The following is a 23,999-nucleotide window of genomic DNA, read 5'->3' as shown; positions in this document are numbered from 1 at the left end:
GGAATCAATGGTTCTTTCATTCGGTGGTCTTTGTGCTAAACATTTCATCGCTTTTGCTGAATTTGAGCCTCCTGTTCATGCTTTCAAGGAATCGAACGTTCTTAACACGTATGTACCCTGCTATTCATTGTCTTAAAAATGAGAATCTTTTAACCAACCAGCTTGTCTACATATAGCGCACTACTTGCACGTACCCATTGGTGCTTTAATATCTTCGATTTCTGCACTAGTGGTAAATCAACTACGGAAGATTGACCTTTTGGACCATTATTCACACTCTTTCACAGATAATACCAATCCAAATCTTCTCAATGACCATCGGCTACCATGTTTCACCCAGTACATACCCAGCTCTCTGTAAACTGGAGCACTTTGCCTACAATACGTCAGCTTCTGGAACTATGGCTGTTATCTCCTGTGTCAGTCTAGTCAGATACCTCGCTGTTTGCAAACATAAATTTTTAGGCTGGAGGGATTCCTTGATAATGGCCATTGCTGCAATCACGTTTGTCGTTGCTACAAGCATTGGAGCTTTGTGTAAGTCTCAAAATTGCGTTCGGTTTTATCATGATTCGCTAACACCCACTGTTCGTCAAACCAAGTCTGCACGGAATACATTGTGGTGTGGCCGTCACAAATATTCTGCCAAATGGCCGCGTGGAATCGAGAGCCAGCGAATATTGTAAGCATGGCAGATGCAGTAATGCTTTCAAACCAGACCGAATCTCAGTGCTCCCCTTCTGGATAGGTGGTGACGCTTTGCTGGCTCTTTGCCCTTGGTTCAACAGGGAATGTAATCATGTTTGGTATGAAACAGTTGCAGCATCCTTTAATCTCGAACAAATCTTAACAAGATTATTTTTCAGCCAACTACAAGTTGTGGCTAGCTGTCAAAGAGGTTGGTTGGTGGTTCTAGTTCATTTTTCGGAAGCAAGTACATATTCTTTTAAATTAGGTCAATTTGAAACAAAGAAAAAGCTCGGTTCAAAACGCTAACAATCACGTTATGGAGAGTGCTGGCTCGAACGCGTTTCATACTATCGTTTATTTGGTCCTCGGCTACTTTGCCTGTTGGTCTCCGGTGTTGTTATACATGTTATATGAGCTTATATCAGGCTATAGCGGTAAGGTTGAAAGCATCTGTCTCGGGTGTCTTTAGAAGACATTGACCATTTTAATCTTTAGGTCATTGGATTCTTGACGGAATTGCCGTTTGTTGTGGCGTTTCATCATATATCTTGACTCCACTCCTTTCTATATCTACGGACAAAAAGTTACTTCGAGCCTGGCTAGAAATTTGGATGCCAAAACGTGCAAGACGTACAATATATCATACAATTCACGGACCTGAGGTTTCTGAGGTTTCCAGAGGATCAAAATCCAATCCCTCGAGACCTCATAATGACAGTAGAACTGAATCGTCCTTCGTTGGTCCCACGGCAGGCCCACTTACAAGACCTCTTGAGTTTGGACTCGAATTGGTACCACGAGAAATTTCTGTATATCCCATTCCGGAGGAAACACTTGTCTGTCTGCCTCGAACATAAATAGTTATGATATCTATATCGTCTGGATTTCGCATCTCTTATTTCTTATCTCCCTTAATATATGTTTATAGTGCAAACTTTGTTCAGGGTTGTCAGGCGATTGCATACAGAAGCCTTCAACAATAGAGGTTATCTCATGAACGATCGTCCAAATTTTTTAACACAAAACAAGCTTTTGTGTCGGTCCTTTGTATCTACCATCGTATCATCGTCGAGAAATGAAGAAACTGGTTACAGATGGACGCAAATACAGTTTGCGTTGAGAAAGACTCGAGGGAAGCCGCCAAACTGGACTGAATAATATCCTTGCAATGACGGATGCTCCCTGATTCCTGCTGGTGCCCGGATACTTAAAAAGCCAATTTTTGGCGTGACCCTCAAAACACTCGATACCAAGATTCCACAAAAAGAAAACAGCTCAACCTTCAGTCTTCACATAACGATGGGCCCAGAGATTAATTTAGGGCTTTTTACAAATCCTGGACAATGGAAGTTCTATATCATACTAATTTTTTTTTTCAATGCTACATCACTGCTTCTGAATTTCAGTGTCGAGCTGATGATGCAGAGGAATCGATCTTTCCTGACTCATAAGTGGACGAAACAGCTAGAGCTTTGGCTGTTGGACTCTCTGATATAGCTAGTATTGCATTTTAAATTTCATTGTGTTGAACAGTCGGTCGTTTCCGAATCGAAAGGCAATGAAGAGTGAAGAATCGACATTGAGTTTCTAACTTTAGGCTTTTATCCTACTCAACGTCTCATCTCCATCTTCCACTCGGCTCTAAATTGTTCAAATACTTAAATCCAAGATAATTTGAGTTGACGCAATTTCATCTTCTTGGCGAGACGGGGCACAACAGAAAGTCAGTTCAAGCAGAATCCATCTCCAAAATCCTCGCTGGCCCTTCGACATCCGAAGCTCTCGGGGAATTTTAGAGTGTTAAGGTTGGATGCCAGAAGTCGGGTTCAATCCTGACTTTAGTAGTTTCAAAATTTTCGTGGCGAGCAATGCTCTGAATATGAACGATGGACTCAGAATTGAATCCAGGGATTTTCTTAAATCCAGGGCAATGGACGTTTTTCATCATATTGTTCATTTTCAACGTTGTCTCTCTAGTGTTGAATTTGAGTATAATCCTAATGATACACAAACAACGCTCTTTTTTGACTCGTAAGTTACCTTGAATAGTTGATCTTTGCACAGAGGTGCAAGTTACGCTGCTTGAAGCGAGTTTGCAGGTCTTGGATCTTCAAAGTTGTGTTTGTTGAATGATTTCACTTGATCGCATTCTAGCCAGTGACCCCTCTGTTTTGTACAGCACAATACCTGCATTTATTGGGATGCGTGATATCTGGAGTATCTGCCCTCTTTGGAATAATCCCTGCTCAACTTTACACGATGGCATTGGGATACCATGTTTCGCCAGAAAACCATCCAATAACCTGCCACGTTGAATATTTCTGCTACGTAGCTACCGCAATCGGCACATTCGCTTCTATCGCATGTCTGTCGATAATCAGATATCTGGCTGTTTGCAAAAAAACCATGCTTGGTTGGACGTCAACTCTGTGTCTTGCCAGTATCGTGGTAGCAACTGTGTCTTGGGTCACAATTGTCGGATTGTGTATGTAGATGATGTTCATGTTTACTGCTCGTTTAGACGCTTTGTTCACAATTTCTCAAACAGTTTCTGACGGGTATGTGGATCTATGGCCTTCAAAATCAATGTGTATGATTACTGCCTGGAGCCACAACCATGAGCATATGTCTTTGACGCTATACTGGATAGCGTCACTCGCAGCGTTTGGATCAGTTATCGTTTTCTGTAACTATCAAATGTGGAGGACTGTGAACAATGTACGCTGAAGAACAAATACCAACAAAAAATTCGGCTAACAATTGATTTCTAGGCCGCATTAGCGCATAGAGATAGTCTGGGTCCGACGCGGGCTTGGCATGCTCCAGGAAATATGGAGACGGCTACCCTCACTGCATTCTGCAGTCTTGTGTATCTGGTGGCAGGATTCTTCCTTTGTTGGACACCAGTTTCTTTATATTTAGCATACGAGATAATATCTGGTCAAAAAGGTAAGACTTGAACCGCCCGCTTCAGGCATGGGGAAAAAGGATTTGATACACATTTCAAAAATAGGCCCATTCATATTGGACGGCTTCGTCGTCTCCTTTGGTGTGTTTTCTTATGTGGTCACTCCCATACTATCAATTATCACTGATAGAAAGGTCTTGAGAGCAGCAGATGTGGTTCCCAGCCTTTGTGGATCCTGTCGTTGTATCGTGGAGTCAAAGCGGCTCAAAACCAGAAGTTCCACCCAAGCCACGCTCGCGGCTGCCGAGCATTGAATATGCTATTTATGGCTCACCTAGTATCAGGGGAGATGTATCATTTATATAGTCCAAATACTGTGAAAGTCAGTTGAACCATAATAAAGGTTTGGATTTCTCGTTGTTGATGATGCAGATGATGGAAACCCTAGAGAATCTACAAGGCGATAAGATTGTAGTCCCTACACATTTATTATAGATTCCGGTTTTGGTCGACATTGTTTGTTGCAATACGATCTCCTTCCTCCTTTTGTGTATCAACGACCCCAATGCCGCAAACGCGTCTGGCTTATGGAAGCACGAAAACCAACCTACCAAATAGGTCGAAAAATATCCCTATGATACTTGGACGCATCGCGCACCCTTATGGTCGGAGAATTTTAAAGTTAGGTGTCTTTCGGGAATCAGGAAATTGTAGAGCGCTTAAACTAGGACAACAAACTAAGAGGAAGGATGGACTCAGAATCAAATCCAGGGATTTTCCAAAATCCTGGCCAATGGACGATTTTCGTCTTATTATTTATATTTATTGTGATTTCGTTTGTGCTAAATTTGAGCATACTTATACTCATACGACGAAAACGCCACTTTTTGACTCGTCAGTGGTTTGAGGTACTAAAGAATGCTTTGCTTCGAGCGATTTGACATATTCTTAATATAGCGCAATATCTCCACTTGGCCCTTGGATGCACAATGTCGGGCCTAGCCGCCTTCTTTGGAATACTACCTGCTCAGATATACACCATGATCCTAGGCTACCATCCTTCACCTGAATACAACCCAGTAACTTGCCAGGTTGAATTTTTCTGCTACGCTATAACTGCTCTGGGCACGTTTGCTGGTATAGTGTCTCTGTCAGTAATCAGGTACCTGGCTGTGTGCAAGAAAACTATGCTTGCCTGGGCTTCGACTTTATCTTTTGCTGCGGCGGTATTGGTAACAACAACGTGGGTAAATGTTGCAGGACTATGTAAGTATGCATGGCTTCTGCAAGACCTTTGATCAACTTGCCAACACTTTGTCGAAATAGTTTCTGATGGATTCGTACAGCTATGGTCATCAAAATCAATGTGCATGATTAATGCATCGAGTAGAACGCCTGAAAACATAGCGCTGACTGTATATTGGCTTGTGTCATTGAGCGCTTTTGGAGGCGTTATCATTTTCTGTAACTATCAAATGTGGAAGACTGTCAGTCAGGTGATGGATGAAGGATTTGCCAACATTAAAATCCATGTCGGCTAATCACTCGTTGTAGACGGCAGTAGCAGTCAGAGGTAGTTTTGGGAACAAGGGTCGAAATAGTTCAGGAAACATAGAGACTGCTAGCTCCACAGCATTCTACAGTCTCGTGTATATTGTGACAGGATATTTCTTCTGTTGGACACCTGTTGCCTTATATCTGACGTACGAGTTAATATCGGGTCAACAAGGTATGTCTTGAATTACGTAGTATTGAGGCCCGAAACAGCTCTTGATTCAGATTCAAAATCAGGACCCTTTGAGTTGGACGGGATTGTTGTCTGTTTTGGAGTCTCCTCTTTCGTTCTTACACCTGTTCTCTCCATCGTCACTGATCGCAAGATGTTGAGATCATGGCTAGAGATGTACTTCCCAGCCTTTGCGGATCGTGTGATTGGTATGAATTTAAGTGGTCTCATCCCAGAAATATCCACTAGAAGCATCAAGCCACGGCCACGCTCTATAATGCCGACCATTGTTGAAGTGGACTATGTCAAACCACCAAGTATCAAAGCAGATGCCTCATTTATATAATCCAAATACATGTGAGTCCAGAGAGTCACAGTTTAGACCTTCCTCTTTTTGATGAAGCTGATAACGGTGCAGTTGTGCTCCAGTACATACTCTCACCCTGCTCTCCTTCGGCTATTGGAGCCATTCGCTTCGTAGCCCTCCAGTCTATAACATGCAAACGTCAGATTCACGGTTTGATTCTCGCGAATGAGTTTCCTCAGGCAGAATTTTCGTATTAGATTACAAACCTGCGACATTTGATGCCCCTTCATCATTCCCAGAAGCTCGTCTCGTTGCGTAGTATCCCAGGTTGTATCGCAAAGACGTAGTAAATCCAGCTGCATCTTGCATCGAGTTAGCAGATGCCTTCATCATCCGCAATTGAAACGGATCACATCGGTCACATATCAGAGAAGCTAGTGCTGTAGCTTCACTCATCAGCTTGTCCAATGGAACGACTCTGTTGACAATCCCAAGTTGCTCAAGCTCTTCGGCGAGCATAAACCGTTGCGTAAACATTATTTCTTTGGCCTTTCGAATGTTCAGGCCTAGATCGTATGGAAGGCTGCAATATTGTACTAAAGAGGTGAAAGTTCAGGCCCACTGGAATGTCATTGATGGAAAGCTCATTTGAATTCTTACGCATCGTTGGCATAAATTTGGTCCCTTCTGCTGCCACTACGAGATCACAGATCGAAACCAGAGCAGTTGCATGGAAGATCACATATCCGTGCACTGCTGCAATTATCGGTTTGGGGAGCTGCCTCCATTTCAGACACATCTCGACGTCGAGAGAGCTCCAGACCTCGTAAGTACCTCGAACCTGTTGACCAGAGAGTGTTGGAGCGTTGTTGTCCATATGCCAGAACTACCAAGCCGTTCTTACACCACGAGCTTCCAAATTCGAGATGATCTTGTCATCCTTCCTGGAGGGACTTCCAAGGTCATGACCACTAGAGAAACAGGATCCTTCGCCTCTCAGAATGATAACTTTGACAGCATCATCAGCAGCTGCAGCTTTGAAGGCGTTGTCGAGCTCTTCAGTGGTTTTTCTATGGTTTGGCAAGATATACACGTTATTTAAGTATGCAGAACAGCACTTTCATTGGTGTTAACAGGTAGTGGATGAATGTCCACGACATTGACCTTTGTCACGACATGTAATACAACTTTGAAACAACAATCCAAATCGGTTCCATATCATATGTAATCGCGTAAAATATACAGCAGACCACCACGCGGTTCGATGCTCTGATCGTTTGACGAAGCTTACATACCTTGAAATTGGATTTCGAATTTTGGGGCGATTCAACGATACAATCGCGATTTGACCTTGGATTTCATACTTGATTTCTTGGAAATTGCTAGTGCTTGGTGGCTCTGCAGCTATACCCGAGTGCTCTGCTGGCGACATGTCGTTCTTCGAGTTATTGTCGAATTTTGTTTGGTCGCAGAAGCTTGCTGTTTGAATCACTGTTTATATTGAACTGAAAAGAAGAAAGCAAAACTACAGACTACAGTACTGCTACAACCCTCAAAACGCGTCCCCCTTGCTCATGCGAGCTGTTTGCTGCAGCCCAATAATAGCGAACCCTGTTTGGTGAAGAAGAAGATAATGTGAGATCATTTCCATAATTCTGATATAGCAAACTACCCGTATTGGACAAAGACACTCAGATTCACGAACTTTCTTGAATTTTAGAAATGAAGGTCCTTGCAGCTGTTCGAATACATCGAAAGAACGTCAAAGAACTCTCATCGCCGGTAGATCTATCGACATTAAAGAAACTGGTGCTCTCTGCTCCTTCATATTGTGATCAAGTGGCAATCGCCGTAAGACATCAATCTGAACAATTTCGTGACATTGGAGCTAACGCCAACATTTTACAAACTAGTTTCCAGCCGATGATTTGAATCTAACCAATGCTTTAAACGCAGAATTTGGAGCTGTAAGCCACATATCGCTAGTTCCAGTATCAGATTGGGGCAATTTCATCCCAGCTTTGAATGCACTGCTACTGTTTGCTGCTGCAAAAAACTTTGACTGTATACTGTACCAGTCTGTTGAAGCAGTAGCTACACGGGAGATAGTAGATGTCTTGATATCTCACCTGTCGGAAGGTGTGGAGCACGGGTGTCTGGGTTTATCACTTGTCACGACATTCTGAATCTCTGAATCTTTAGACACACTCGTGGTTGGAAAGTGCTTCAAGGATCACCGTTTTCAACCACCATCACAGCCGTTGGATGGCGTCACGGCCCCATGGAATACTCTGGCCATATGGTCGGTCAAGAAGCTTGCTCTGACTGGATTCCTACTTGTGGCTGAAGGAGTATGGGTCCTGTCGTGTTTCAATAGCTTAATGTTGCTGACATTCAATCAATTTAGTTCCATGACGTTGCTGGCGGCGTCGAGGTAAAAGTTATTGAGCAGCAGAATTCGGTGTTTTTTGTTCATGGACTGACACCACATCTCGTTATTTAGGAAGTCTCTGTGATCGCACTGCTACAAACAATACTGCCTGATTCTTCAAAAGCCAAGTTGATTCGCATGAAGCAGGATGCTATAGGAGACGGTTGGATTACCGATTGGTGCGGACGACTGTTGACACTGTATTTTGGGACACCAGCTCAAAGTTGTTTTTCCGCCACAGGACTGATGCTGGACGCAAAGAGTGGCATACTCAAAAGATGGCATCAAAACTCAGCAGACCTGCTGCCCATCTAAAGCTCTTACATCTCACTGGACACGGCATAGTAGACCACATAGAGCATTAAATAAGTTCAGGAAATTTAAGAGTTGAGATTTATGTTGACTTTAGATGTAGATACAGAATATAGACGCAGTGTGAATAATAGGGACACTTTTAAATCAGAGTTTTGATTTCACAGAATCTCGTTTGGGTACTGATACTCGTTTAACGTGTGAAACCGACGTATCATGATAACCTCGTTCTATTAATCTGCTCGCCCATTCCCTATCGAACTTTTCAAGTTCTTCGATGGTGATTTCACCGTCTTCTAATCTACGATGGCCCTCGTAGTGTCTCTCTATGCATAAAGGTCTCCATGGTTCAGATTGAAGCGAGTACTCCATTAACGGTTCATAGACAACGTCCCACACCTCAGGACTGAAGTGAGCCAGTGTAAGGATATCCCCTAGCCTTGATATAGCCAATGGTTGAGAGAAAGAGCTGCTCTCTAGAAGGATGAAAAACAAGGTGAGTGAATTTGGATCGAACGTTGATGTCAGCGATCTTTCATCGAACGATTAGGAAAGCAATACAAACGAGACGGTGGCGACGAACATTTCTGAACATAAATTGTATCCACTTCATCTTGGTGGGCTTCCACTTACCGGCAGCTCGAATTTCAATAGTCCACGCTCCATCTTCTTCAGTCAGGTCGCTTGGCAGCATCCTGAATTCTTCTAAGACACCATGCTCTTGGAGAATTGTCTCTACAGCCGCTTGCATTGTCTCAGCTATCCGATAAGACTTGTTTGGCCTGGCTTCTCTGTCGCAGAAAGTTAGGATCTTGTTTAAGGAGACTGCAGCTAGGAACCAAAACGAGTGAGGCTCGAAACATAATTGGTAGATCAATTTTTCAGCTTCATATACCCGCCTTCACGTTGCTCTCTATTCCTTTACTCGTCTTCTCTCGCTGGAATATACAATTATTTTCTCCAAAATTTCACAAAGACGCAGAACTGGCGCATTGAATCGAGAAAAATCGCCATGTAATCTAGCAAGAATCTGCTTTGTACCGTCCTCAAGAAGCCAACTTATATGGAGCGACCGGCATATTTTGAGCGTAGCAAGACAACTCGTTGACAAAACCATTGACAAGACGACTGAGAAAGCTGCTGACAAGGGCATCGAGAAAGTCGCAGACTGTACGAATGTCTTGCATCATGTCAAAACTGCAAGGAACTTGCTGCTGAAGCAGCAGGCAAAGACTCTCGTGGCATTGATGGCAAGTCCGAGATGTAGGCGATTCTACCTGGTCCTGACGCACTCACGCTTATTTAGCACAAGATATGGGACGAGAAGCTGCTCGTACTACTACAAAGGCTGCTTCCGGTGTCATTGAAGGTCTTGCAATCAATGTCAAGGAATACGTCAAGAGGAACTTCACATCCAAGACTCTGCAGCAAGCGAGACCCCAAAAGATTCAAAAGGCTGATCGTTCAAAATGCTTCATGTCATTGCATCTATGTTGCATGAATGTACTATACTGTTAAAATATTCACAACCAAGTAAACAAACTTCCTAACACAAGCACAAGAGCTACATTGATTTCGTTTCGTTGTGGTGCTGAACTGAATGCAGGTAATGGATTTGCCACTGGTTGTAGGTATGGTGGGTTTACGACAACAAATTGAGCACTGTTGGCAGGTACAACCTCACCGTCAGCAAAACACACATCTCGATTTGGTTGGCCTCCTTTTTGTGTGTCTTTGCCGTCTCCCGCAATCCTAGAGGATTTTTGAAGTGTGTTTGATCAATTCCATTGTCCAATCGAATCCAATTTCCCATATCATCCTCATCAACACATCACACAGTCATCACCATTCACAACCACCAAACAACAACAAAAGCAGAAAATGTGTACCTGATCTTGTAATTTCCATCAATAAGAGACTGCACAGGAAACCAATCGTAAACAGTAGCGTTATTTGTCACATCAAGATCTGTTACCACTGGGTCGTCGAACACAAGATCTACACCAGTAGCAACTCTGTTTATGTATATGGACACACGTTGTGGTCGTTTCGTTGCCCTAAGTACGTTTTGAAAGTTGGCTTTTTTGCCCCAGTTGAGTAGGAGACTCGTTCTCCCTCCCTCCGCCTTACCATGCAGGAGGCGAGTAACTCCACGCGACTGTAGCATGTCCTCCAACGGCGACAATTGTTGATGAATTAGGTTGACTATCAATCAACAGCTCATTAGTGGCGAGAATCGAGGAGAAGGCAAAAATGAGCCAGCTTACCTCACTACAAAGGCAGCAATCCTTGTTCCAGATTTACACACGGTGGTGGTTGAGTTTTGTTGAGCAGAGATAAATGTCATAGAGTAGGACACCAGATGAATTATAAAGATAAAGGTCTTCATTCTAATTGTCATTCCAAGATCAAACAGTCCTGAATGTTGCTAGTCCTTTCGTAAGAGTAAGATGTGAAGGAATCAACGTGAAAAGCACTTCGAGATTGCTTTGGTGTGATTTTAATGGGCGATCGATAATAGATGCTTTGACATCCTCGCGAGATGAGGTGACAGACATTCACACAGTTTGATGTTTGGCCATGGATGTTCTGCCGGATAAGAATAGTGGATATGGGACCAAGGAATACTGGTAGGCTCCACTTGAATCATCAATTTTGGAGATTTTAATTGACGAAATTTGGTTTGCAACAGGGATTCGAGGTATGAGCAAGAAATCGGGTCTACATTTGACTGGTTCAAGACCTTCGAGGCACTACGGCCGCATTTGGAGGAGTTGATCCCTAAATTTGCACGTATAATTCATCTTGGTATGCTTACTCGCTCTCTTTGCGCCTGTTTTAGCTCACAAGCCTATTCATCAACCAATTTTTTGTCACCAGGAACTGGCAACTCCACACTACCAGAAGACATGTTTGATACCGGGTATCATAATCAAGTCGCTATGGACTATTCACCCGTCGTGATTCAATCTATGAAACAGCGAAATTTGTCGAGACCTGGGTTGGAATTCATTGAAGCTGACGTGTTTAGGCTGGACTCGAGTTTCGAAGCTGGATCGTTTGACATCGCTATTGACAAAGGAACGCTGGATGCGTTCTTGACGTCAGAAAGAGATCACGTAAGCTGGGGTGTTTGTGAAAGAACGAGAATGCGACAAAAAATGTATCCACTTCCTATAGGATCCTTGGAATCCTTCTGACGAGACAAAGCAGCTTGCTAGAGACTACATGCAACAAGTACAAGCTATACTGAAGCCCACGGGAAAGTTCATTCACATAACATTCGCTCAACCCCACTTTCGCAAACCACTACTAAATCTGGAACCGACAATGCAAGTGAAAACCGCCCGAACGTTGCAAGGAGATGGATTTGATTACTTTTTATATATATCTGAACACACATTATTGTAAAAACTACTGTTTCATAAACACAGTACTTAAAAGCATCAACATCACATCATAACTACTCATAACTACTCGTTCTTGGCAGCATCATTCTTGACAGCAGCAGCAGCATTACGGACAGTCGAGCCATGCTTCATAAGAGCTTGAAGACTGGGGTAACCCATGATGAAGGTCTGAGCGACCCAAAGAAGTTGATTCTTCAACGAATACCTAGAAGTGCGCGGAAAAGTGATGACACAATCGCTTAAAATTCAGTAGTGGCCAAATATTCAGCCTTACCATCCACGCCTTCGAACCACCATGATAGCAAACGAAGCCTCGAGAACATGGCCAAATAAAATAACTGCAGAGGCGGTAGACCACCAAGTACCGGGACGCGTCCACCCCATGTAGTAGAGTGCAGCCATTAAAAGGATACCCGGGTTTATTGCGTTTGTGAAGACATCACGGTCTGCTGAGTACCCAACAGGGTTTGGTGGTAGAGACGACGGCTATGAGTTAAGAGGAGGGGATCAATGATACACTGTTGAGATGGGGCAGGAATAGGAACTTACAAGACCCAAAGCCTTTTCAGCAACTGTAGCCATCTCCATTAGCACGTCCTTGACATCGTCTCGTTTTGTAATTGGACGTGACCATGGAATTCTAGCAGTGGTTTTGTCTTCGTCCCCGACTTTATAAGTCAGAGTGAAGCCCTTCGAGTCCAAAGCTTTAAAGTTGGCAGACGTAGCGTTGGGTTCTTTGGCATAGTCTAAACAATGAGCAGTGGAGTTTGAATTTAGTGAGTTTACGTTTCATACGTGCAACAGCACGTTTAAACGGCGAAATTCGTTATTCGAGTTGATACGGACATTTCTACAGTATACAGATGGCAATATAATTTCCTTTTGTGTGCAATCCCAAATTGCTCAAAACGTGTGATTTTGGTGATGTGTTGTCGTAATCGACGAATACTCACACTTGACATAGGCCAAATTAGTTTCAGGGTGCATCCTATAACACAAGATCTAGTCAGATTTTAGTTATTATGGTCGGATCCACTGCCTTACTTCATGTACCTACAGAAATCAATCAGTCAGCACCACATATAGGTTTCATTCAAGGTTTGTTCGTAGGCTTACATAGAGATAAAAGACGAGTATCCCGAGATATCCATTGTGGCAGATTCAGCTGTTGCTCTGTCAGTCGAATGATCCGAGAACGAATGAGTGCTTCGAAAGGCAGCGTGTCAAAATTCAGGCGGAAATAGGAAAGGATAAACTATTCTAAGTAACACGTTTCTACAGTATACAGATGGCAATATAATTTAAACTGTACACATCTACATGAAATCTATGTGGACTTGGGTTTGAGCTTTTTGGCAGAGACAGGGGCAGGTTCCTCTACAGCAGTTTCTTCTACTTGCTCCTCCTCCTTTAAGCTTAGCCCGTCCACAAGGCCTTCAGCAACCGAGACTTCTAGAGGTGCGCGGAGGAAGCCACGAGCGTCTTCTATTAATCGCTCGAGAGAAAAGCCAGATGCCTTGAAAGCCTTTTCGCGTAAATCCTATACGACGGATTTGTCAGATACCGTACAATGCTATAAATATGGGAGCTATACAAACCTTGTATTCATTACTCTTCATGACAGCATCATTGTGAGCTTCTCGACTTTTATGAAAGTCAAAATATCTCTTTCGTAGCTTTTCATCTCCTAGCGTCGTTCCTCGCCCTAAACGAGCAGCAGCCAGACGACTGAAGTGTATTTGGGAGCGCATAGTGATTGCGTCCAATAAATCGACATCCTAAATCAATGCAAAAAAAGGATCAGATCATCTTCTACAAGGATAAGCGCAAAGTCAACTAAATACCCACAGCCCAGTCATCACCAGTATCCACAACCATCACAGTAAGACAAAGCAAAGCTAGAGCAATCCTTCTATAAAACACCACCATTTCATACAGGGTATTCATCATGCTCTGGCCTGGCAGCATCCTAATATCGGTTGACAGGTATATGTACAACTCCATGGCAGCTAGTGCCGCAGCAGCTACAGTAGCATACGTTCTCCATGCTTCTTTGCGTCGTGACAGTGTTGTGCAGCCAACAAGTGCAAGCACACCTAAAATGTTTGGATCAATTAGCGCAAGTAACATATAGAATATAACAAAAATCACTACCTCCATAACTGGCACCTAATCCAGGAGACAGCCACAAGAAATAATCAAATCCCTCATTACACCATGTACACCCAACAACAGCAGCCTCTCCATATCGATGATACATGCGTCGTAAATCATCAGACTTCAACTTTTCACTAACACGTTCATAATACAATGCCCTTTTACGTGTTTCAGGAGTACCCCAGCCTGGATTCTGTGGTGCATCAGAGTCCTTTAACGGCACCATTATAACACCAGGAGGAGCATTGATCGGATTACTCCAGCCTTCAGTCCAACCAGGAAACTGATGTGCCATAAAGTCACGAAAGCGATTACGCACAACAAATGAGGGGGCATCAATGGATAGACTAAGGGTGTTCATTAGATTTGGTGGTGGATTAAAGAGAGCTACTCCTACAAACACGAAAAACGCAGTGACGAGGAGGTAGACACAAGCTTCATCGTAGTTGGTTCGTTCACGTTTGGGAGCTGGTTGGAGGGCCTTTTGACGTTGAGTTTGGATGTATCTGATGGCGTGGGGGACTGCAAAGACGAGCCCGAGTGTCAGCAATGTACTGCTCATTGTGTTTTGTTGCTTGATCGTTCAAAGTTGGGTTTGAGAAAGATACAAGTTGTGTAGGTGTTTGGAAGTGGTTGGAGAGAGAAGAGAATGGCAGAAATCATCTAGTCCTTCATTTTCACGCGTCAAGTGAATGCATGGCGCTTAATATGATAATGGTAGTAGAACTTATGCGACTGAACGTTGTACTCGTAAGAGCAGATTTCTCTCGATCGATGCAATAGATAATTTTATTTCCAATAATATTAAGTAAGTCATTAAGTCCGAATTCGTTGGATCCTGGTTTAAAGAGTTGCGTCTGCGGCCTTGACTTTGTCTTTGGACAAGGGGAAAACCACGACATTAGCAACATACAATCCAATAGCAATGGCTACGTATGCATTTTGGGTTAGAGCATGCTTGATCAACAGTTCACTGTTGTCGCGAAGGTTTTTGGAAGTTACTTACAGAGTCCCCTTGTCATCATATCAATACCAAACAAGGTACCACCAGCGAGTTCACCGTTAGTACTATCAAACATCTGCCTAGCGCTATTCACGCCCAGCGAACCCGGTGTCAGCCAAATCATACCACATAGAATAGCTGCAATTCCTGTTTAATCAAATATTTGCCGTTAGAGCCTCCTTCCCACAAGACTCCTGAAGGGCTTACCGATATCATTTGTCAATCTAGCGTATATATTCCCACCTAATCCAAGTGCAAAAGCTGCAAGAAGGGTCGCAGTGTCCTTTGCAAAGAATTGAGTGCCAACGAGGATGACGCAAAAGGAAATAAAAGAGATGATTGTGATGTGAAACCACTGCTTCATCTTGGCTCTAAACATAATCATCACAACTATCGATAATTGAGGGTGTTATGAAGATACGCAAGGCTGACCTTGGAAGGACAAGTACCTCTTACCAAAGTTCAATGGTATAAAGAAAGGGATCCGCCATAAATCAATCGAATGATGAGGAGCTGCACAAGCACCTCCTGAAAGCTCTGATTCTCCAATCATGCTTGTTACGAGACGGCTATAGTTGGTAGGTTTTACGGCAATCAGCTCACATTCGAAGTTGAAAGGCACCCCACCCCCACAAGTACCTTCCAAGAGAAAGTCCATATCCCAACTTCAAGCTCCGCAAGAAGGCTTGAAACACACGAACGGCTCCTCCAGCATTGTTTGATCCCGCCTCTAACATTCCCATAGCTAGCATATAACCTACATAGTTGGTCTGTAAGCATTTCGGGTCGGTGGCCGCTTTAAAATATTACCAACCTGGAAAGAACGCTGAGCAACTAACAAGTGAGACCATGGGATGGCAAAAGTCGCGCCCCAACGGTGTCAAATGAATTAATCTAGAAATAATTGCCACGGTGAATGGTACAAGTATCTCTGCACACTTCAACCATGACGCATCGGACAGCAAGATGGTTAAACCCGATATACACCCCAGGGCGAAGCACACTCCAGCTTCCATAAAGTCTGACCCGAATAGCAACAATGCCAAGAGCGCCGAAGACAGGCCCTGCGTAATAACGTTGACTATCACAGGATAGTCGTCCTCTCTTTCGATAATGTCGTCCAATTCACCAAGAAGTTCGTCAACGGTAGGTGGCAACCTCATCGAAGAAGAGCTGGCCTTCCTCTTGACACTTTTCGTAGTCCTGTCTTCGTCATTGTCTTCATCGTCGTCATCATCGTCCAGCTGGATTTCGGAGGCTCTTGACGGTTTCCGTTGTAGCAGTGGTGGTGTACGTACGTCACCATTCGGGGACGCTGCGTTTGATTTTAGAGTATTGGGTGGTGGCTTTGTTGGTGAGTGCTTTCCACTACGAGGAGGTGCACAATATCGTGTTTTTCTGGCAAGTCGATCAATGTCTTGTAGTTTCCCAACGTGGTTGCGACACGTGTAGTCTATAAAGTGGCTCTGGGTTGGATGATTTGGGCTAGCGTCGCCTGTCGTAATCATGAGTGTAGATGGCAGACACAGGATTCCAAAGGGGACGTTCAATCTGTCGGCTGCTTCTTGTGCTCTGTGACTGACCCGATAAAGAGGAGCACCATATGTAGCGAGCGCTATGTCAGTTGACCCAAATAGTAAGCTTTGATGAACTTGAAACTTGCTCGGTACAAACAATCCCAGCTCCAGTTAATGTTTCATAAATAAGATAAAAATCAAACTGTCCCTACGGGTCCCTACCTTTCGCTATCCCAAGTATTAATTTCACCTGTCCAGAATCTTTTGGGAGTCTTGTATTAGACGATAATCTTGCGGATTCATCTTGTGGTAGCGAGGAAAACGACGGGCTTGTAAAAGAACTAATCAGCGACCGTTTAATTCTTGTTGTTACTGCTGATGGTCGACGCTGGCCATCAGGATCAAATGTTGTAGATGGCTGTTTAGGAGGGAGATTTGCTGACGATGCTGACTTCAACACAGCCAGTTCTAGCAGAGATCCTCGATTATGTTGTAGTCTCACTGGTGATGGTAATTTCGATGCTGAAGATGAGTGATTATAATTGTTGGTTTCTGCATTATTTTCTTGGGGTGGTGCTAACGGTTTTGTCGAGATCGTCGTTGGTTGTCTTGACTTGGATATAGATGACAAGTCTCCGCCATCTATAGGCGAATCAGCATCGGTTAATCTTTGATATTCTCTCATATCCTATTAATGGTTTCTTGTATGTGCAGGATGAACTGCGTGATGAATTGCGCGGTACTTTATACACACGAGACTACAGACCAAATTCTGACTTATATAGACTATTAAAGAGGAATTTTGCGTTTAATTGCATTTCCGCATGCATCCACACTTGGCAGGATTCGATCGAAAATTCTTGCTGAAATATACGCATGAAAGTTTTCCTAGAGCGATCGCTAACACCTGGACTCGTGTACACCCGTACTGGATGTATTATGTACATACAATACCGGTAAGGTCGTCAAAAAGTACTACAGAGGTAGTAGGGGTGAGATGTTTGACCTTCTGACTGAACACATTGATATGTCCTTGTAAGGACAACTTCCGGAGCTGAAAAGACCACAAATAAGTTACTAATAGCACATTTATGCAGCAAGAGTCGATGCAGTACTTGGTCTACGGTGGTATTGTAGACAAGGCTGTCCTGAAAACAGCTCCAAAGAGTTCATTCACTTGATATCCTGTTAGAGCAGACACCTCGAAATACCTGTAGAACAGGATTTTGAATATGATCTTTACTTTGTTTTGCTGTATTTCATTGATGGAGAATTTGCTTCCTTACCGGAAATTGTTGCTTGCAGCATAATCTTGACTATCTGATATAGGTACCTCTCTGGCAGGTACGTCAATCTGCGAATGAGGAGTAGTAGGTCAGACAACATCGTATTTTCTATCGTGTGCTTGTTTGCTCAGGGTGCATACTTTGTTTGCCACTAGAAACACAGCAATGTTCTCATCACAGAGCGATCTAAGCTCTTGCACCCACTTCTCTAGTGACTGAAAACTCTTCTTTGATCCTACTTCGAACACTAGCACTGCCTAATAGTGGGTTGTGTTGGAGATGTATGTATACCATGAAACCTCACAGCAGCACTTGCCACATTGGTGTCCTTATAGAACTCATTCCTGACTTCATAATAGACAGGATCTCCAGCTACATCCCAGAAGTTGACTTTGACTAAGGTGACTGTCCATCAGAAACAGGGTACAAGCAATTCACAATGGGTTGCCTTACCTTCTTCTTCTTCCACAGTTGCAGACTTGACACCATAATCAATTCCAATGGTAGGTATGTATTCCGATACAAACTAAACTCGACACGATCGTTTCCGTTCCGCTCCAAATGTACTTATGACTCGGAAAAGTGATGTTTGGTGAATGTTACCTTTCCTTCACAATATCTCTTGATCAAACAGCTTTTGCCGACTCCAGCATCTCCCAGACTAAGTACTTTTATCCTATAAATCAAATACATATATATTAGTACTAGTTCCATATCGTTCTGGTGTCGTTTTTGACGTAAGTTCATTTCATCTTGCATTTTTGAGGATTTTCACCTCTTAATGCTTGAAGTGGTAGGCACTACTCTTGGCAATTGACCCGTTTCGCGATCCATTGGTTTGCTGTTGGGTTTGCTGTTGGGTTTGCTGTGAAACTTCAACGACTTTCAGCTTCTTAATCGTTTTCAGACAATAATATATACAACGGCTTGTAGTGGTGTGTGCAGCAACCTCGGTTCTTGAGATTGGTTCTTTGGCAGGTATATTATAGTATTATAGGATTATCAATGCCATTCTCGTTTAATTAATCTATGCTATTGCAGGCACCTTGGTTTAAGCAATGATATAATAGATCGCTCACTCATCGTAGCAGCTGCGAGCTACATCAAGGCAAGAACCCGTCTATTTGCATTTGCTCTAAATATTTGCAATCAAGCTTAGTGACTTCCCTGCTTCAAACTCGCAGAAATATGGAGGGGTCAATGTCATCAAACCCAAATCTTGCACATATTCTGAACGATAAACCGCCCGTATCACCTTCGAAATCACTGTCATTTGCACCACTACTCATCGATAACAATGATCTAGACACCTCCATTGCACCACCTGCGCAACAGGTTTCACCTTCCATCCTGGAGCAACCATCGACACCTCTAAGTAGAAACCCATCTTTGAGGCATTTAGGCGCAAGGAGAAGATCCAGTTCCTTGTTACGACGATCAAGTAGTTTCGGTGGTGCTCCCATCGTCATCATTGAAACTATCCCACCACCTGGTGATGAGGCCAGTCCATATGATTTCTTGTCTAGTAGTGGCTGGAGATGGCTCATTCTTATATTGTCGTGTCTGCTGCTCTTCGGGAACTACTATGCGTAAGCTGCTACGTCGCATCAAAATAGTCGATGATCCTGTTAACTTTTTTTCCTTCGATTTTTAGATATGATTTGATTGCAGCTCTCAACAGACCGATGCAAGAGTGGTTGGGATCAGACTATGATACATATCAATATCAATTGAATCTTCTTTACTCGGTATACTCCTTCCCAAACATGTTCCTACCCTTTTTGGGAGGACAGCTAGTAGACAAGGTTGACTCAAAAAAGGTCTTGATTCTCTTTTCATTGTTTGTCTGTATTGGACAGACAATATTCGCTATCGGTGTAAGCTCTAGGCAGTTTGGATTGATGGTGTTGGGAAGAATCTTGTTTGGTATTGGTGGTGAAAGTATAAGTGTCGTTCAGGCTAGCATTACGACGTCATGGTTCAAGTATGTTATCGTTCCGTTCGTCTTAAGTTTTGTTTTGGCTTGCTGTAATTGACACTCTGTTGTCAACCTGTAGGGGAAAGGAGTTGGCTTTTGCTCTAGGATTAAGTAAGAGGCCGTCATCATATCCTCGACGTTGATTCTAAACGAAGAGTACAAGACTGACTTTGTAATCCCATTTTTGGGCCATAGATCTATGTATAGCAAGATTCGGATCTGTCGCGAATTCTCTAGCTTCTCCAAGGATTGAAGTCCTTACCAATGTACCAACCGCAGTCTGGGCAGGAACCCTCATGTGCTACTTGAGCTTTGGTGCTTCCATGGCTCTAGTATCTGTAATCGCTCATAAGTCGCCACCTAGTGATACCAATAATACCAACCAATCCACATCACCATCAACTTCAGAAGTCTCACGGCGACGACAATCAATGTCATCACTACCGCCACAACATAGATTAAGCCGTGGTACGAGCTTAGCTGACCCAACAGTAACGACACCCCTACTTGCCAGACAACCATCCATATATGTAGAAACGACCATTGCTGCAACTTGGTCGCGTGCTATGGAGGACGTACGGCTACTACCATTTACGTTTTGGCTGGTGTGTCTGATATGTGTCTTGCTATATGGCACGGTAGTTCCCTTTAATAATATTGCATCAGATTTCTTACAATCAAAATGGTTTCCTGGCGATACCGTCATGGCTGGAAACGTTATGTGGTATGTGTGGTTCAGGCGATCCTTTTTTGGCCACTTCGAAATTGACTTTTTACATGGAAACTGACGATTGTACTTTTATTAGTATCCCAGATACCATGTCAGCAGTACTAGTACCGATTTGTGGCATACTAGTAGACAAGTATGGTCGCAGGGCTTCAGTACTAGTTCTCTGCGCATTGGTTATTGCTGCCGTCCATCTGATACTAGGATTAACGATGATATACCCAGTATTCCCGCTCATATTCTTGGGTCTGTCGTACTCAATGTATGGTGTAGCAATATGGCCATCTATTGCCACAATCATACAGCATGAAGAAGAAATGTATGATCAATCTCATCTCAAGGAACCCAATCTTAAATTACTTGGAACGGGATATGGCCTAAGCACGTCGGCACTCAACATGGCATTGACTGTATTTCCTCTAGTAGCAGCTCAAGTGAGAGTTTGGGGAGGGAGTTTCTTGCCGGTTGAACTCTTCTTTGTATCGTTAGCCGTAATGGGAGCCATAGCATCAGCAGTTTTGTGGGCTGTTGATAGTCGTAATGGTGGTGTATTAGAAAGGCCAGAGATTATTATGGAGCACCATGAATCCGATGAAGAGTCTGAGCCATTGTTGGTTCACATAACTGATGACACTCCTGTAAATAACAGATTGAAAGGTCATGCTTCGTCGGTGGGAGATGGTCGCGGTGGTGGTCGACTGTTCAAACGTGGAACTTCACCTTCAGCTGCTGATGCTGATTCGGTACCTGGTAATAGTGGTAATAATAGAGCATGGTTGCATCGTAACTCGTCGACTCCGAGATTCACTTTGGATCCAGAAGAGGATGGATGCAATGAAGAATCGTAAGAATATAGACACGTGTACATATTGTACATATTGTTTCTTCAAAGTAGAAATAATAATTTAAATAATTAAATTCGTGGGCGTTCCTTTTCTGGAAGGCGCGATGCAAAAAACTTCGAACAGATTTGCTGTTCGATCACAAGTCAAAACTCAACCCCTTGAACATTTGCCATTGGATTGACAGGATGAATAGACCTTCTCACCGCGATGATATGCTACTTATCAAGGTGGAATCCAAAGGGATCAGGTATGAACTACTCTGCATCTATGCTGTTTCTAAAGCTTAAGCTATATTTCGCAATGTCCCTGACATTTTTGGAATTTTTATCTAAAGGACCAATATCGCTCTACCTCCACTTGTTATGCCTGTGAGCAGGAAGAAGCGCATCATCCTTGAAGCTGACCGAGGTAACTGATGATGGGATTCAGGATTTTGTGGGCATCATTAACCAACATCAAAACAAAAGCTGAATCAGATCTGCGAGACATGAAAGCACATCTACATAAACTACATGATCAAGAAAAGACATTGACTCATTCCGTTGAATCAAAGAGACGAGCTCTTGAAGGGTATGATTCGTTGATGATGTGGCAAAAAAAACCCATACTTAAATGTACCAACGCTCTTTACATAGAGCCAAAAGCCAATCACAGCTACTCACAAACGAATCCCTATCTCTTGAAATACAAGCCAGCAAATCCCTGTCTGATTTCCAGGACCTGGCAACATCGTTGGGGACTCGAGATGTTGAGTTGCAAAAGTTGTGGTTTGAGTGGAGGGATTTGGTCAAGACGTGTCTTGTGAGTGATGGTGGAGATGAGAACGTTGGGAAGGGTGTTGAGAGGGTTATGGAGAAGGTTGAGTCAGGTATGTTGGGTTTGGGTATGAATTCGTTTGGAACGTCTATGACCTCTTAATGTCTTTTTTTTACTAGTCGACAATCACATTCAAAGGTTTCTGACACGTTGGGATGACAAGGATTCAAGTAACGATAAAAGCCCAAATTCTGTTGGAGCAGTTGAAATGTCACGTCACAACGGACTCATTTCTCACGCATAGAATTCTGGTTTGACTTGGACTCTGCGATGCCATCAAACTCTACTACTACACCACTCGCACCTGAGCCTTCAGTGAACACGAAGAAGAAAGGCGGTGGAAGGAAACAAGAAGCAAATATTTCAGAAGCTGTATCAGGGTTTCTTGACAATCAAGAGTCTATTGTTCGACAAGCGTTGAAGGAGGATCAGACTAAGGTTGTTGCGTTGAAGAAACAAGTAAAAATGTTACAGAATTTGCTTGATGGGATGTGAACAAAAAGAGAGGAGAGAGTGTAGTTTAGAGTGTAGAAATGTTGTTGTTTGTGAATAGAAAATTGTATATCTGACAACAATCCGTCACAGTGGTACTAGGCAGAGTGAGTTTTGATAACATTCCTCAATCCATTGCTATTTTCTTGGCCCAGGTCGTGGCTGCCGCGAAGCATCTCTTCATCACAACATACACTTCATTCAAACGTTTCCTATGCTGCAGTACCTGATGTAGAGCAGTTCTGATTAGTTCGTTGATAGAATCCGCAGATTCAACGAGAGAAAATATCCAAGCACTGTGGTCTCTCTGGGGGCTTACTAGTCACTACAGGGGCTATCACATAGGTGTTTTCGATGTTTGGAATTTATGAGTTTGAGTTTAGACTGTGCATCGAAGCTCAAGCTGATGCCAGTACCCTCGATGCATCATAAAGCATCTTAGGATCCCTCTGTCTCCTGCATTGGATTGCTTTTTACGTTTTGCCCATGTGCCTTGAGGACAATGTTTTATCGTTTGCGAGGCTGATGCATTTATATCAGGCTGAGTAGTTTTTTGTCGCTCGCTGACGACTACCCTCTCTTTCAAGAGCAAGAATGGACCGGTTGCTGGATATTTTGAGACCTCCTGTCTCGTATGCATCGAGAATTTGGAGCGACCATCATGTCGAAATCACTCGTGCGACAATTGCTGTTTCAGGAGGCTTTCTTGCCTATTGGACATGGTATGAACAATGTGCAAGCAATTACTCCCTCAATTTTAAGTTTCTGACTGTTTTCTATCCTTAGGTATCGAAATTTTCGCTCAAAGTCCAACCCATCTGTACCGTCAGATACCATTTATCCCATCATTGGCACGTTCATTTACAATTGCAAGAAACAACAATAACACGTGTATCACTTACCGTGATTTCTACACCTAGGAAACCTCCCAATGGTAGCCAAATACCCAGAACGAATGGATCTATGTATTATGGACCTCTACAAACGACATGGTCGCGTCTTCAAAATCGATTTCGGGTTTGGATACCATATTGTCTACGTCTGCCATCCAGACGCAGCTCGTGAAATACTCGCGAATGAGACTGTGTTCCAAAAATGGGGTACCCTATCAGGAGCTGCTGAAGGGATCATGGACAAGGGCGTGTTTCCTCTTGTTGGTCCAGCACATACACGCACTCGCAAGATTCTGCAACCTGCGTTTGGGCCGACTCATCTTCATCATGTAATTATGGTGATAGTGTGAATGATCTGCTCCCATGTATGTTTGAATCTTACCCCTTGCAATTACCAAGGTTATTGGTGCTGTCATTGAAATCATGGATGAAGTTACTGATCAATGGAAAGACGCTGCAAAGGCTAACGAGTCGGTTGATGTACAAGTCTACTGTCATGAC

General features: G+C 43.3%; 9 protein-coding genes across 9 annotated transcripts; 4 read left to right on the top strand and 5 right to left on the bottom strand.

Moving 5' to 3' along the window:
- Positions 1–5,695: 5,695 nt before the first annotated feature.
- On the bottom strand, positions 5,696–7,063 carry SmJEL517_g05886 (uncharacterized protein; the record flags this gene model as incomplete). The annotated part of the gene is made up of 5 exons (XM_031171812.1): positions 5,696–5,814; positions 5,898–6,227; positions 6,292–6,472; positions 6,536–6,701; positions 6,927–7,063. 5 exons carry the CDS (start codon positions 7,061–7,063, stop codon positions 5,696–5,698), a joined length of 933 nt encoding a protein of 310 aa, XP_031022216.1.
- A 290-nt stretch (positions 7,064–7,353) lies between these two features.
- SmJEL517_g05885 (uncharacterized protein) lies at positions 7,354–8,427 on the top strand (the record flags this gene model as incomplete). The annotated part of the gene is made up of 6 exons (XM_031171811.1): positions 7,354–7,482; positions 7,545–7,770; positions 7,834–7,982; positions 8,039–8,065; positions 8,135–8,241; positions 8,304–8,427. 6 exons carry the CDS (start codon positions 7,354–7,356, stop codon positions 8,425–8,427), a joined length of 762 nt encoding a protein of 253 aa, XP_031022215.1.
- A 94-nt stretch (positions 8,428–8,521) lies between these two features.
- On the bottom strand, positions 8,522–10,763 carry SmJEL517_g05884 (uncharacterized protein; the record flags this gene model as incomplete). Its single annotated transcript, XM_031171810.1, has 6 exons — positions 8,522–8,850; positions 9,008–9,205; positions 9,918–10,126; positions 10,264–10,431; positions 10,505–10,579; positions 10,642–10,763. 6 exons carry the CDS (start codon positions 10,761–10,763, stop codon positions 8,522–8,524), a joined length of 1,101 nt encoding a protein of 366 aa, XP_031022214.1.
- Positions 10,764–10,954: 191 nt separating this feature from the next.
- On the top strand, positions 10,955–11,785 carry SmJEL517_g05883 (uncharacterized protein; the record flags this gene model as incomplete). The annotated part of the gene is made up of 4 exons (XM_031171809.1): positions 10,955–11,004; positions 11,067–11,182; positions 11,255–11,493; positions 11,555–11,785. 4 exons carry the CDS (start codon positions 10,955–10,957, stop codon positions 11,783–11,785), a joined length of 636 nt encoding a protein of 211 aa, XP_031022213.1.
- Positions 11,786–13,111: 1,326 nt separating this feature from the next.
- Positions 13,112–14,503, bottom strand: SmJEL517_g05882 (uncharacterized protein; the record flags this gene model as incomplete). Its single annotated transcript, XM_031171808.1, has 4 exons — positions 13,112–13,324; positions 13,383–13,562; positions 13,633–13,880; positions 13,939–14,503. 4 exons carry the CDS (start codon positions 14,501–14,503, stop codon positions 13,112–13,114), a joined length of 1,206 nt encoding a protein of 401 aa, XP_031022212.1.
- Positions 14,504–14,784: 281 nt separating this feature from the next.
- Positions 14,785–17,146, bottom strand: SmJEL517_g05881 (uncharacterized protein; the record flags this gene model as incomplete). The annotated part of the gene is made up of 7 exons (XM_031171807.1): positions 14,785–14,870; positions 14,948–15,091; positions 15,152–15,334; positions 15,401–15,513; positions 15,584–15,701; positions 15,759–16,559; positions 16,684–17,146. The coding sequence occupies 7 exons, from the start codon at positions 17,144–17,146 to the stop codon at positions 14,785–14,787; spliced, it is 1,908 nt and encodes a 635-aa protein (XP_031022211.1).
- Positions 17,147–17,581: 435 nt separating this feature from the next.
- SmJEL517_g05880 (uncharacterized protein) lies at positions 17,582–18,581 on the bottom strand (the record flags this gene model as incomplete). Its single annotated transcript, XM_031171806.1, has 7 exons — positions 17,582–17,672; positions 17,748–17,815; positions 17,888–18,004; positions 18,052–18,143; positions 18,201–18,273; positions 18,351–18,423; positions 18,523–18,581. The coding sequence occupies 7 exons, from the start codon at positions 18,579–18,581 to the stop codon at positions 17,582–17,584; spliced, it is 573 nt and encodes a 190-aa protein (XP_031022210.1).
- A 354-nt stretch (positions 18,582–18,935) lies between these two features.
- On the top strand, positions 18,936–21,300 carry SmJEL517_g05879 (uncharacterized protein; the record flags this gene model as incomplete). Its single annotated transcript, XM_031171805.1, has 5 exons — positions 18,936–19,336; positions 19,402–19,731; positions 19,805–19,836; positions 19,921–20,449; positions 20,532–21,300. The coding sequence occupies 5 exons, from the start codon at positions 18,936–18,938 to the stop codon at positions 21,298–21,300; spliced, it is 2,061 nt and encodes a 686-aa protein (XP_031022218.1).
- Positions 21,301–21,482: 182 nt separating this feature from the next.
- SmJEL517_g05878 (uncharacterized protein) lies at positions 21,483–22,608 on the top strand (the record flags this gene model as incomplete). Its single annotated transcript, XM_031171804.1, has 6 exons — positions 21,483–21,544; positions 21,632–21,705; positions 21,765–21,867; positions 21,933–22,165; positions 22,233–22,283; positions 22,358–22,608. The coding sequence occupies 6 exons, from the start codon at positions 21,483–21,485 to the stop codon at positions 22,606–22,608; spliced, it is 774 nt and encodes a 257-aa protein (XP_031022219.1).
- Positions 22,609–23,999: the final 1,391 nt, after the last annotated feature.

The sequence above is a fragment of the Synchytrium microbalum genome (assembly GCF_006535985.1).
Source record: "Synchytrium microbalum strain JEL517 chromosome Unknown SmJEL517_scf0063, whole genome shotgun sequence".
Taxonomy (NCBI): Eukaryota; Fungi; Chytridiomycota; class Chytridiomycetes; order Synchytriales; family Synchytriaceae; genus Synchytrium; species Synchytrium microbalum.
Note: the sequence above shows the minus strand (reverse complement) of the source record. Positions and strands in the feature narration are given on the sequence as shown.